Source organism: Cucurbita moschata, unplaced genomic scaffold (assembly GCF_002738365.1).
Source record: "Cucurbita moschata cultivar Rifu unplaced genomic scaffold, Cmos_1.0 Cmo_Scf00004, whole genome shotgun sequence".
NCBI classification, from domain to species: domain Eukaryota; kingdom Viridiplantae; phylum Streptophyta; class Magnoliopsida; order Cucurbitales; family Cucurbitaceae; genus Cucurbita; species Cucurbita moschata.
In genome coordinates, this window is record NW_019268520.1 from 6,016,638 (window position 1) to 6,030,313 (window position 13,676).

At 37.1% G+C, this 13,676-nt stretch overlaps 3 protein-coding genes across 3 annotated transcripts in view; 1 reads left to right on the forward strand and 2 right to left on the reverse strand.

Annotated features, from left to right (window-relative positions):
- Positions 1 to 1,217, reverse strand: part of LOC111442113 (cytochrome P450 76A1) — a 2,691-nt gene extending 1,474 nt beyond the window's left edge. Inside the window, exon 1 of the mRNA XM_023079391.1 lies at positions 195 to 1,217. Coding sequence (XP_022935159.1) covers positions 195 to 1,103 — 909 coding nt within the window. The 5' untranslated portion in view covers positions 1,104 to 1,217. The remainder of the gene's footprint in view (positions 1 to 194) is intronic.
- A 3,737-nt stretch (positions 1,218 to 4,954) lies between these two features.
- LOC111442370 (leucine-rich repeat receptor-like protein kinase PXC1) lies at positions 4,955 to 7,685 on the forward strand. Its single transcript, XM_023079751.1, has 2 exons — positions 4,955 to 6,620; positions 6,713 to 7,685. Exons 1-2 carry the CDS (start codon positions 5,258 to 5,260, stop codon positions 7,384 to 7,386), a joined length of 2,037 nt encoding a protein of 678 aa, XP_022935519.1. The 5' UTR covers positions 4,955 to 5,257; the 3' UTR covers positions 7,387 to 7,685.
- Positions 7,686 to 8,375: 690 nt separating this feature from the next.
- On the reverse strand, positions 8,376 to 13,460 carry LOC111442038. Its single transcript, XM_023079286.1, has 7 exons — positions 12,257 to 13,460; positions 11,191 to 11,335; positions 11,034 to 11,087; positions 10,860 to 10,951; positions 9,715 to 9,950; positions 9,387 to 9,557; positions 8,376 to 8,829 (listed from the first exon to the last, which is right to left on the reverse strand). The coding sequence occupies exons 1-7, from the start codon at positions 13,078 to 13,080 to the stop codon at positions 8,732 to 8,734; spliced, it is 1,620 nt and encodes a 539-aa protein (XP_022935054.1). The 5' UTR covers positions 13,081 to 13,460; the 3' UTR covers positions 8,376 to 8,731.
- Between the last annotated feature and the right edge of the window lie 216 nt (positions 13,461 to 13,676).

A 13,676-nucleotide genomic window follows, 5' to 3' on the forward strand; every position in this document is an offset into this window, starting at 1 on the left:
ATATATATATATATATATATATATATATATATATATATATATATATATGTATATGATTTCTTAATCATATCACGTGAGATGCACCATTTCTTAACTAACCATTTGATCTTAAACATTTATAAGCTTAATTTTGAAAATAAAATTGAAAAATAAGAGCAATAATAATAATAATAATAATGAAAAATAAAGCTTACTAGGACGATAACGTTGATGATCCAAGAAGAGAAACGGGAGGGCTCCACAACGCCATCGCCACGGAACTCCAAAAGCACATCCAAATAATCCTTTTTTCTTTCTTCTTTTTTCTCTTTCTCCATGGATCTTTCTTTTATGAACTCGCCGGCGATTTCAAACGCCTCCTTCACATGAAACTGCGTCGTTCTCCTAATCCCCTGCGGGTCGAACCACCGGAACACCCGTAGAAAGTCCGCCACATTCGGCGTTCCGGCCGTCTCCATCACCCTTCTCGTGTGGTAATAGAATTCCTTCCCCCTCTTCGAATTGGGCCCCACTAGATCTTTCGAAAATATTAGGTTCCCGATTAAATTAAAGCTCATTATAAAGAAGAATTTCCCCACGTCCATCGGCGGCGCGTACCAATACGCGCTTCCCTTTATTTCATCTTCCACATATTGGATCATGGCATCGACGCAACGTCGGCGGACGTGTTGCATGGCGTCGAGCCGGCGAGTGACGAAGAATTCGCTCGTTGCTAATCGCCTCAGCATTCGCCAGTGGGATCCGTATTGGGAGGTGATTAGGGAACCTTCTGTGCCATGGTCCCCCTTCATTGCCTCGTAAATCATACGCCCCGACAGCGGCGCGTCGTGGTTTTTGAACATCTCTCGTGCTATGGTGCTCGATGAGACGACCACTGTTTTCATGGACCCGAGTTGGAGGGTCATGATTGGGCCGTACTTAGCGGCGAGTTTTGTGAAGGATTCGTGAGCGGAAAAACTGAGTTGGAGCAAGTTTCCGACCACTGGCCAACGCGTTGGCCCCGGTGGAAGCTGCTCACCCAGCGCTGCCGCTCCACGGCGGCGCCACACCCATAAACCCCACAGAAAAGACACTAAAATAAGCGCTGCAATTTCTATCTCCATGCGAGTTGTGTCTGGTGGCTTTTGGTTCTCGTGATTTATAGCCACGGGAAGAAGTGTTCCCTCTGCCCCGTCAACACCGGTGGTCGGTAAATGGTGGTGCTATTTCGACATTTAAAAATAAAAATCAATATATCCACTGAGTTTTTAAAATTTTTAATTTTAAAATTTAGTTTGATTAATTTTTTTAAAAATTTATGTATAAACATAAATTTGATTTTTTTTTTAATTTTAAATTTGTAAATACTTATTATACATTTAGATAGATATTAGACATTTACCAACCTTAAAGTTAGTTACTAAATTTATACGGTTATTATAAGTTTAGAAATGGGGTTTTGATGTTATTACATATTAAATGAATACGACTCTCTTTAATAGTATGACATTGTCCATTTGGAGCATAATCTCTCCCAACTTTGCTTTGGGCTTACAAAAGGTCTCCTACTAATAGATATAGTATTATTTAATTATAAATTCATAATTATTCCTTAAATTAGCGGACGTGAGACTTTCATTATGTAACATTACACACCTAAATAAAATTAATTTATATATTTATTCGAAATTTCATGTCTACATTATTCAAATATGTTAATCAGAAAATGCTTTTTTTTTCTTCTTTTTGGTCTTTTAAAACAAAATTTTTATGGATTCCAAATTGGTTTAAAAAAACTATTCATCTTCTTCGCTAGAAAGAAAAGAGTCAGGGACCATTTATAACTTAATTGATTTTTCTGAAAAAAAAAAAAACATATATAATGTCAATAATTGTACCCCGATTGATTAATTTTTTTTTTAAATGTATATTAAATTAGTATGTCAATTTTATTAGTGGTGGGGATATTAATTTTTTATTTTCTGGCCATTTCCAACGTTATTTTTTTTTTCAGAGAAAAATAAAATAATAAAAATTTAAAAAACATTAAAAAAAAAAAAAAAGCCACTATCGGTAGAAAAAAAATACCTCACCGGTGACTTAAATTATTGGGCTAGTAACTATCAACTTTTACAAAAATAAAAATAAATAAATAAAATTTTGACTAAGCTAATCCACTAGTAATATGCTTTCCGATTCTTATCCATTATTAAGACTTAATTTACGTCATTTATTTTAACATAATTTAATGATAATTATTAATTTCAATAAAATCAGCTTTTATTTAAATGAAACGCAAGGTAACTGAGTCCCAAATGGCTTTGTAATTATAATGAAATTTAGTTTTTTTAATCCTAAATTAAAATTGAAAATTTAAAGTGAAAAATTATTATGGAATTTGAAAAAGTGGGGCCACATTTGAAGATGATGATTTACAAAATCGTGGGCCTGAGAAGTTGGACTGGATCTTGTTGGTCCCCGCTTTATTGGGCCCAGATTATTTTTTATTATTATCCAATTTAGTGTTGTTTTGTATGAATATATTTTTAATTTAGATTTGTGGTCCATGTAAGCTCGTATACTAAAGATTGGATAAATTTTATTTTTTGCTTCCAGACAAATTAATGATATCATTAACAAATTATTTTTTTATTTTCAATTCTAATAATGTCAATATAACTCCAATTTGAATATGGTCCAGATAGTTGTTCACACAAAATTGTTTAAAATATTTATATGGAATTAAAAATAAAATAAAATAAATTATTAGGTACAAAAATATTAGAGATTAAAAAGTTTAAGATTTAATATTAATAAAATATTAAAAAGCACATTTCTTTGCAACGATTCACTCATAGAAACTTCATAATTGAACGTGCTTTAAATGAAATAATTTTACGTTAGGTGAACTCTTTTAATAAGCGATGATTAGATAACATGACCATATCGATGAGTAGTTTTCGTTTCAAAATCTTGGACTTAGATCAAATCTTGGAGAGAGAGAAAATCGAAAAACATAGTAATTTGTTGTATATTTAAATGTAGAATAAGATATATTTGTTTAGATTTTATATCTAGAAAATTAATATATAATTAATATTTTTTAAACCTCTCATCAAATAAAAGAGCAAATACGTTTCTTTTTCTGACACGTAATAAAACTTTTGGACTCTTATCATTTAAAATTAAAATAAAAAATAAATAATAAAAGTTAAAATGTTATAATAATATATTTAAAATTAGAAAAATAAGATATGATGTTGAATTTATAAATATTTGAACCCACTTTTAGCGATTTGGTATTAAGACGTCACGAATATGGAGAAATACTTTTAAACATTTATGCAATTTTTATTCTCGTTTTTAATTAATCTAAAGGGCCTATCAATAAATAAATAAATAAATAAAAGGCGAAGAAGATTTATTCAATAATAAAATGCAATGATTTATTTTTAAATTTATCACATAAAGTAACAATGTATTTGCATGATGTTTATTTGTTATTTTTAAATTAAAAAGTGAATTATTATAAATACGTTATATTAATTTTTTGTCATTACACTATTTTTAATTTTATTTTGTCCCATTTATATTTTTTTTGTTATATTATCTATTTAGTCATCTTTTAAAAGTGCGAGTCACTGTAAGATCACGTACGTATGTGTATATATATATTAATTTTTTTTATTAAGAATAATATACTCTTAAATTTTAAATAAAATTAGATGATTGTTCATCATAGGAGTTGATTGGCAAAGTCATATACGTAGGTTAGTTATAAACAAAATAATCGTTAATTTTTTGTTTTTTTGTTTTTTTGTTTTTTAATTATTGTTTTATTTTAGTTCAAGATTTTAAAATGAATTTTGACCAACGTTTTGGAGTTTGGTCGAATGGGCTTATGATTAAGCCCAAAGTAGAAGCCCAAATATTTAAATACCATAGATTTAATATTTGTTGAAATAAAATATATATTTTTTTTTAGTTTAAATGACTATTTTAAAATGATAAGTTAAAATTTAAAAATACCTGTTAAATCTAAAATAAATTTTCTTTTAATTTTAAAATTAAGACCCATATGGCCGGACCGACATGGACGGCCTGGAGAGCTGAAGAACGGGCGTTGCCACCGTAATATTGAGTCGCCGGCATGCCCTCGGCAGAGACGGTGAAGGAGGTGAAATTTTCAGAGGCAATGAGCTGGATTTCGCACCACCGGCATTCGGAGATCTCTGGGTCGACGGTTTCGAGAGGGCTGCATCGCCGGAATCCATGGCGGAGGAGACATAAATTACAGAGAAAATGGTAAATTTGGGAACGCCAATCCCGCCTTCAATCACCATTTTTTAATGTTAAAGAAAAAAAGAAAAAAAGAAAAAAGCGAAAAAGTGGGAATGGCATCGGGAAAAAAGCTGAAGCAATTGCTTGACTTTAGTCGACAGCATCACTGTGGTCGTGACATAAATTGAAGGGCTTTTATGGAAATATGAAAACAGTGGAAACAGAGATAGTAATTTTTCCTTTTTTTTTTTTAATAAATAAATAATAGTATTAAAGAAAAATGTAAATAAATTTAGAAAGGTTTATAGGGTGAGCAAGCATGTTGATAACCTTATTAATCATTTCAAATGGGTGGGGGAGGAAGCTTGCTTTGCACTGACTTAAAGTTCTCACCTTTTTTAGTTTTTTCTAATTAAATAAATAAAATAAAAATACTCATTATTTACTTTGACTTTCTTCTTTTCGGTAAACGTTTCACGGTTCAATGGTATGTCTGATATTATTCCGTTTGAGTATTTTCTCACAAGTGATTGGTACGATATTGTCTACTTTTGAGCATAAGTTCTCATAAGCTCTCGTAGCTTTATTTTGGACTTTCCTAAAACGTCTCATTTATTTTGGGCTTCCCAAGTTCTCAGAAGAAGTTCCCATTCTTGACTGAATTGATTTATGAAGAGTGGAGGACAGCAATGATGGAATCAACCCGTCTGGGAGTTTCAATCCCCCTTAATTTTTGATAATCATGATTTGTTTTCTTAATTAATTCTCACATCCTTTAATCATTCCAATTCCCTTTCTCTGTAGGGACTGGCAGATCAAAAAGATTCTGTTTCTTCTTCATCTTCTTCTTCCTCACTCACTCAGACACAGACAAACCGATAGGACATTGGTTCGCTTTTATCAACTTGGGTTCCTTCAAACAAAGACACCCTTCTTCCTGACTCTTCCCTCTCAGCCATTTCTCCCACCCAATTGCCCACAGATCATCATCATCATCATGATGCCGGCGAACATTTGCAGTTTCGCCGTCGCCCTCTTTCTCTCTCTTACCCTTTTGGCCTCTGCTTCTCTCTCTTTGGACGACGGCGACGACACCTCTGCTCTTACTCGCTTCCGTCTTCAAGCTGATTCTCACGGCGGCCTTCTAAGAAATTGGACTGGTTCTGATGCCTGTGCTTCTTCATGGCGTGGAGTTCAATGCTCTGTTAATGGCCGTGTTGTTGCTCTTTCTCTTCCTTCTATGAACTTACGAGGACCCATTGAGTCTCTTGCGCCGCTCCACCAGCTCCGCGTTCTCGACCTCCACGACAACCGTTTGAATGGTACCATTTCGCCGCTTCTGAACTGCACGAATCTCAAGCTGTTGTATCTCTCTGGCAACGACTTCTCTGGAGAGATTCCGCCGGAGATCTCTTCTCTACGGCGACTCCTAAGGCTAGATTTGTCAGATAACAACATCCGCGGCGGAATCCCGGAGGATCTCGCTAAATTGTCTCGGCTTCTTACACTCCGTTTGCAGAACAATGTTCTCTCCGGTACGGTGCCCGATTTCTCTGTTTCGCTTGTGAATCTCACTGAACTTAATTTAACCAACAATGAACTGTCCGACCGGTTACCGGACGGGATGATGAAGAAATTCGGCGAGAAGAGTTTCACTGGAAACGAAGGGATTTGTGGATCGAGTCCGTTACCGATCTGTTCGGTTACTGGTTCACCGCCGGAGATGGATTCTAGCAGAACGGTACCTTCAAATCCAAGCTCATTGCCGCAAAACCCTATCATCAGTTCATATAATAAAGAATCGCGAAAAGGGCTTAGCCCTGGCGCGATTGTCGCGATTGTGATCGCAAATTGCGTAGCGTTGCTTGTAATCATCTCGTTTATTGTGGCGTATTACTGCGCTCGTGATCGTGACCGGAGTTCAAGCTCCATGGCCGGAAGCGAGAGCGGTAAGAGAAGGAAGAGCGGAAGTAGCTACGGCAGCGAGAAGAAGGTGTACGCCAACGGCGGCGGCGACAGTGATGGCACTAACGCTACAGACAGAAGCAAATTGGTGTTCTTCGATTGGAAGAAGCAATTCGAGCTTGAAGATTTGTTGAGAGCGTCGGCGGAGATGCTCGGAAAAGGAAGCTTGGGGACTGTTTACAGGGCGGTGCTGGACGACGGTTGTACGGTGGCGGTGAAGAGATTGAAGGACGCAAACCCATGTCCGAGGAAGGATTTTGAACAGTATATGGAGGTGATTGGGAAGCTTAAGCATCCAAATATTGTTAGATTGAGAGCTTTTTACTACGCTAAAGAAGAAAAGCTTCTGGTTTATGAATATCTTCCAAATGGGAGTCTTCATAATCTTCTCCATGGTTGGTTCATTGATGAAGCTTTTGATTGCTTACAACGTGTTTGATGAAGAATTTGGTTGATTTTGTTTTGTTTGTTTGTTTGTTTTGATCAGGGAATCGAGGGCCAGGGAGGATTCCATTGGATTGGACGACCAGGATCAGTTTAGTTCTTGGAGCTGCTCGTGGGCTAGCAGCCATCCATGGAGAATACAAAGCTTCAAACATTCCCCATGGCAATGTCAAATCTTCCAATGTTCTTCTCGACAAAAATGGAGTTGCTTGCATTTCCGATTTCGGGTTGTCTCTTCTTCTCAATCCCGTTCATGCCATTGCACGGTTGGGAGGATACAAAGCACCCGAACAAGACGAGACGAAACGACTCTCTCAAAAGGCAGATGTTTATAGCTTTGGAGTTTTGTTGTTAGAAGTCTTGACGGGGCGTGCTCCGTCGCTCTACCCGTCACCTTCGCGCCCACGTAACGACAAGGAAGAGTTGTCGGTGGACCTCCCGAAATGGGTTCGATCCGTGGTGAAGGAAGAGTGGACGGCTGAGGTGTTTGATCCGGAGCTATTGAGGTATAAGAACATTGAGGAGGAGCTTGTGTCTATGCTTCATGTGGGGTTGGCTTGTGTTCTTCCTCAGCCTGAGAAGAGACCAACAATGGCGGAAGTGACAAAGATGATCGAAGATATTAGGGTCGAGCAGTCCCCGCTCGGAGAAGACTACGACGAATCGCGTAACTCGCTTTCGCCTTCCATTGCCGCCACAGAAGATGGTATGGCGTAGCCATAAGTTTTGAGGTGGATTGTTCCTTGAGATGATGTTTAGTTTAAGTTAATATTCTCTGCATTTTCTCATGCAAATTTATGTATTTATTAGAATTTCTTTGGTGATTACTCTTAGAAACTTTGATCCATGTTTGCTCTGCGTGACAGTGGGAAGCTTCACTTGATCTTCCCATAAACCCCTCATTAAGCTAATTAATTAGTTCCCTGTCATGTAATTTAAGGGTTCTTTTTAATTTTTTTAATTCTCATGTAAGTCTTAAAATAAGGTAATATAATGCCATCGTGGATTTTATTTAATGTTCATAAAAATATTGTTTGTAGATAAATTATTTAAACAAAGAAATTTTAAATATTAATATTTATATCGGTGACAAAGTGAGTATAGCTCAATAATAATTGACATGTAATCTTTTCCTTGAAATTAGAGTTTCATTGCTCCATACATAAATTGTGAAAATTGTGAGATCCACGGATGATGAAAGTTTCACATCGACTAATTTAGAGAATGATCATGGGTTTCAAGCAAAACCATGAGAGCTTATGCTCAAAGTAGACAATATCATACTATTGTGGAGAGTCATGTTCGGTTAAAAATGAAAATAAGCATTTCTATAAGGGCTTGAAAATCGAAAACCTCTTCCTAATAGACACGGTTAAAAATAAAAATAAGTATTTCTATAAGAGACACGTTTTAAAACCGTTATAAATGGTACCAAATTGTATTAAACTTTTCAATTTTGATTTGGATTTATGGAAGATTGGGTGATGACTTTATGAAGAAACGACATGTTTGACCTTTTGGGTTTTGATTTGGAATAAGCCAAAATATGGAAGATTGAGTGATGTCTTTTCTGGCATCCTTCCCACCAAACAGCCTTCAAAAGTTGCTCATATTTTACTATTGAATGTACATGTTTTGTGTTGAATTCATGGGTTGAAAATGGTGAGAATGAGCCAAAGTGACACTCAACTAACAAACACTTCAAATACATTACTTAACAGGTATACCTTTATTTTGATAAAGATAACATGACCACCAATATACTTCAACTCTGTCATAACCACAACATCATCTATTTTCTTAACCCTAGCCTTCCACTGAATCAATATTAATATACATACAAATACATTACAATACAGATGCAAATGCAAATGCAGAAGAAATTTTGGCAACACACCAAGAATCAGATCTTCAAATCAGTAATCAGAATCTACTCCCTACACTTTCACACTGTGGTTTACTTAGAAAGTAACATGGCAAAACACTCCAAATCCTTACCCGGAAAGAACCCAGAAGCTGAGAGGAGGCAGAGCTACCATTTCTTAAGAGATCCCACCCACCGCTAGCTAATTCTTCCATTTTGATCAATCAGAGTACCCACTGGATCTCCGCATAAAGCTTTTGAGATATTTCCAGGCTCAAGAAGATTAAAGACCACAACTGTAAAACCAAAATTGGGTTGGATTTCATTCTAATCCCTCGACAACAATGCAACAATGTAGAGGAAAAACACATCAAACATCAAACTTCTGTTTAGTGCTATGAGATTGTTTTTAAGATCATAACAACATTCGGAGGATGAAGTTTTGAATCTCTGACCTCTTGGTCAATGATGTCCTAACCCGTTGAGCTATGTTGACGTTAGTTAGTGTTTTGAGACTAATCCTTCGACAACAATGCAACAATATAGAGGGGAAAAACACATCAAACTTCAAACTTCTATTTAGTGCTATGAGATTCTTTTTAGGATCATAACAATATTTGGAGGATGAAGTTTTGAATCTCTAACCTCTTGGTCAATGATGTTTTAACTAGTTGAGCTATGTTGACCATGATGTTTTAACTAGTTGAGCTATGTTGACGTTAGTTAGTGCTTTCAGATTAAACCATAATATTAAATTGATACGGTGAAGTCTTTAGAGATCAACCATGGCATTAAGCCAAAATATTAGACTAACCCTGAACATTATATTAATAATATAAACGAAAAAACGTACCGGGAATGTTGTTCTCTTCGCAGAAAGTTAATGCTGTCATGTCCATGCTAATGGCACCTCTTGATACTAACTCCCTGAAAGAGATGTGCTTGAATGTAAAATTGCTGTCATGCGAATTGCAGTCATACACCCCATCAACATTTGTACCCTTAAGAACTGCCTCAGCATGAACTAGTAAGAGAGAAAGGCATGTAAAACCATGTAAGCATTTAAATCCGAAAGATTAGCATATGTTGCATTGCATACTCGCAAACAAAATAGAAAAATGAAACAGGAAAAATCATGCAACAACGGACTAAAAGAGACAGAATAGTAGGCAGGGCCATACTCTCAGAAGCTCGAAAGGCCGCAGCTGTATCAGTGGAAAATAGGGGATTTCCAGTGCCAGCACCAATGCCACCAAATATAACTACTCTGCCTTTCTCAAGATGCCTTATAGCACGTTGCCTATTGTATGGTTCAGCAACCTCCTGAAGCATAAATGCAGATTGGACACGAGTCTGAACTCCCATCTTCTCTATTGCTGATTGGAGAAGTACTGAATTCATAACGGTAGCCATCATACTGTAGAGATGGTATTCAGGGTGTCAACATTAGCAATGCTTGTTAGACGGATGATGTTTATCCGGTGCGTTCTACTATCAAAGTCAGGATAAATAAGTATTTCATAAGCTACCACTACCAAGCATCTATCCAGTCACAAATAGCATATGGTACGTTCCAACATTGCACAAATTTAACAATCTTCTATTGATCTACCCCACAAACCTCAAATGCACTAAAGGCCTCAACTAAACATTCATTAGACCAAGTGTGACAACTTCCAAGCTTAGATACTTTATAAATCAAGGTTACAGTGGTACAACACAGATCGCATTCAGGGAAGGTCATTTTTTAGCTTTAGAGACAAGAAGGGAGGTAACCTTCTCAACCCCTTCATTTGCTTCCTAGAATACAAAATTACTTATATATTAAATATACAAGACCCCTTTCCAAGAGTTCAACATCAGAAAAACACAGGAATCCAATAAGAAGAAGGAAATAGAAAAAGGCATGTCAACACCAACAAAGATGAAGCGGATGGCAGTCTCATACAACTACAGAATGCCACAATGGACATATGATAAATCATAGCAATAGTATCAGTGTCAATGAAACAATTTTTAAAAATTAGAAATTTTTTGTAAATTTATCTAAATATCAATAATTTATTGAGATTTACACAATATCTTGACATTTTTCATGATTTTTCCCACATCTCTAGCATTTGGGGAAATAGCCTCTTGATTCCTATTCTGGATGACAGGCATCTAAGTTTTCATTAACATCAACAGAATGTAGGTCTGGAAGGTCTATGGTCTCTTTTTTAGGAGAGAAAGTGTGATTAAAGCTTTTTTAAAAAAGAACGGCCAACTAAATAATGAGAAAGAGGATTTAGATTTTGTATCATCAAGGAGGAGAGTAAAAACGCACCCAATTTGGTATGCTGTACATCTATCTAAACCTGTTGTAGTCACCCAAGAGTCTCCACAGAAGAAGTTCCGACCTCCAACAACAATTGCCACCTGCAATATTTTAACCAAAAATTATAGTCCAGTGTGAAAAAAGGGAAAGAAGCGATAAAAAATGGTGGGCAATAATTAATACCTCCACACCCAGGCGACAGGCCATTACAACTTCCCTGGCGATTGCCATTGCAACCTAATCATCAGAGAAACAAATTTGATGCTGGCAACTATCCAATCGTCTTAACGATAGAACATTATAAACTCACTGAGAATGTCACAAGAAAATTCTATTAAACCTTTGAGTCGATGTTGTTAGGACCAGTCCCTGCAAGAGCTGCACCACTGATTTTAAAGACGACTCTTCGCCACCTTGGACTGGTAACTGCTTTGGGTTTTACATTATTCATGTGACCAGCAGTATTGGGTGTGGGAAGAACATACCTGCCAGATCGATTGCAAAAACAAGAACTGTTGTCACCTCGTGAACAAAACTATCACAAAATGGCTTATTATTGGACGAAACTAGAAACATGGAACTCAAATCAAACTAAAAAAAAAAAGAGGTTGAAAAACCAGCTTATCATTAGCAAGAGGTTCATTAAACCATTTAAAAAATGAAGCAAATCAACAAGACATGTCCAAATACTTGTCTCTTATATATTCGTATAAACCAACTCCAAACTACTCAGCAGTCAGTACACATCACAATACACCATATTGGTAATAATACGATAAGGCATGCGAATGGAAACTGATATCTGCTTCCAAAGATTGGTTCATCCCGACAAACATAACCAGTTTCATTTTCACATAGGCAGACAGACAAATTATAAGTACAATGACAAACCAGCAAACTGCAAAGCACATGACCAATCGAACTGCACAAATGCTATGAACAAAGAGAGGAAACACCAGACAGAAATCATACACTATTGATGCACTAAAGATTTTTCCAGACACAGAAACCATTGTACATCTGAAAGTGTCACTGCGGCTAACACTGTTTCGGGACATAATTGTAAACATTCACATCAATTATTGTACGAGCTTGATCCAGTAAGATGTAAGAGCTGTTAATAAAGATATGCACTTAGAATTTCAAACTGCTCCTTTCACTGCAGAGCGATGACCAGTGAATACGAAATTCCGAGGATGAAAGAATTGCAGATATACAATCAATAACAGAAATTGTGTATCTTGTAGAGTTATTACTCAAATAGACAATTGACTATGCATTCAAGAACTCCTGGTAATTGAAAAACACACACAACACAGATCTGAAAGAAGACCCATTTTCCCAAAACATGTTTTGTTTTGTAGAATGGTAGATCCGGGGAAGAAAGAGACGGTAAGAAGTAGAACCTCTTTGATATCCTCGGAGTATTCCCTGATGAAGCAACACTCCGATCATCGTCAGACACAACCTTCATTGTCAAAGAATTTCCAACAATCTGCTCCATCTGCTTGAACCAAGGCCAGTGGCTGATCGAAACGCCACCGCTACTCATCCTCTGCCTCTCCAACTTATACCTCTTTTTTAAGTTGTCCACCTTGTTCTTACACTGTTCTACGCTCTTGCTCTGCTTCTCGCACCGTTCACTGACAGTTGCAGCCACTTCCTCCCAGTCCCTCCCCCTCAAATTTCCCCTATTCAGCTGCGTAAATTTCTCGGTATACGCGTCCAGAAGGCAGGAGATAGCCGCATCGCTCCACTCCTCTCGATCCTTCCTGTATTCTCCGCCACTGGAGGAAGGCTTCGCTCTTTTATAACTATAAGAACCTCCTTCCTCCCCAAGCTCATCCGACTGATCCTTCCTCTTCTCAACCCGCACATCAACACCAACACCAAGCCGATTCGGATCTCCATTATCAAACGAACTGGAGCAGAAAGCAGCATCACCATAATCCTCCCCATCGTCTTCCTCCTCCTCCTCATCTATCGGGCCGCCGATCTTCTTCGGACTTCCGGACGGCGCTAGAATCGGTTGAGCCGGTTGATTGGGAGGCGGCGGTGGCGACGCGTGAACGGAAGACGCTCGAGGCGTGAAGCGGTGAGGAGCATAGGATTGATGGATGTGGTTAGGAGTTGGTACATGATGGTGGTTGGCGGTAGATTGGTGGTGTTGTTGGTGGTGGTGGTGGTGGTCGTCGCTGAGGAGAGAGAAGTCGTCGTCACAGGAAGCCATTAGAGGACGTTAGGGTTAGGATTCAAGCTTCACCGGAACGACGGCGTTAGGGAAGGAGAGCCAAACGTTGAGGGCGTTTTCAAATTCTCACGAAAGGGATTTGACGGAACACACTCTACCGTGAACTGCTCAAGACTTCCCACGTCACGGCTTCTCACGGTTCCGTTAAGTACCGAGAAATTTCTATCCTCTTCCCACATGGTGGGGCCCTTATGCTTGAGGCTCCGTGACGATCGTTAACATGCCTTCTCGTTTCCATAAATACCCTTCTTAGTTTCACTAATTATCGATACTACCCCTACTTATCAAATCAGTCAAGTCCTTGATGGACAAAATATGCCACAAGTTTAATTAATCAATAAAATACCTTTTTAAGAATAATGACCAATAAAACACAGATATTTCAAAAAATAAATTAAACCTTTTTACATTTGCATACAAAAAGATAAAGATAATATAAAATGTTTATTCTATTTTCTTTTTCTTTTTTAGTACAATAAAACGTGGATGTATAAATGTAATATTAAATAATAAAGATAAAATAAAATGTTTAGGGTTTAGCCGCCATTAGGCTTTTTTTTTTTTTTTTTTTTTTT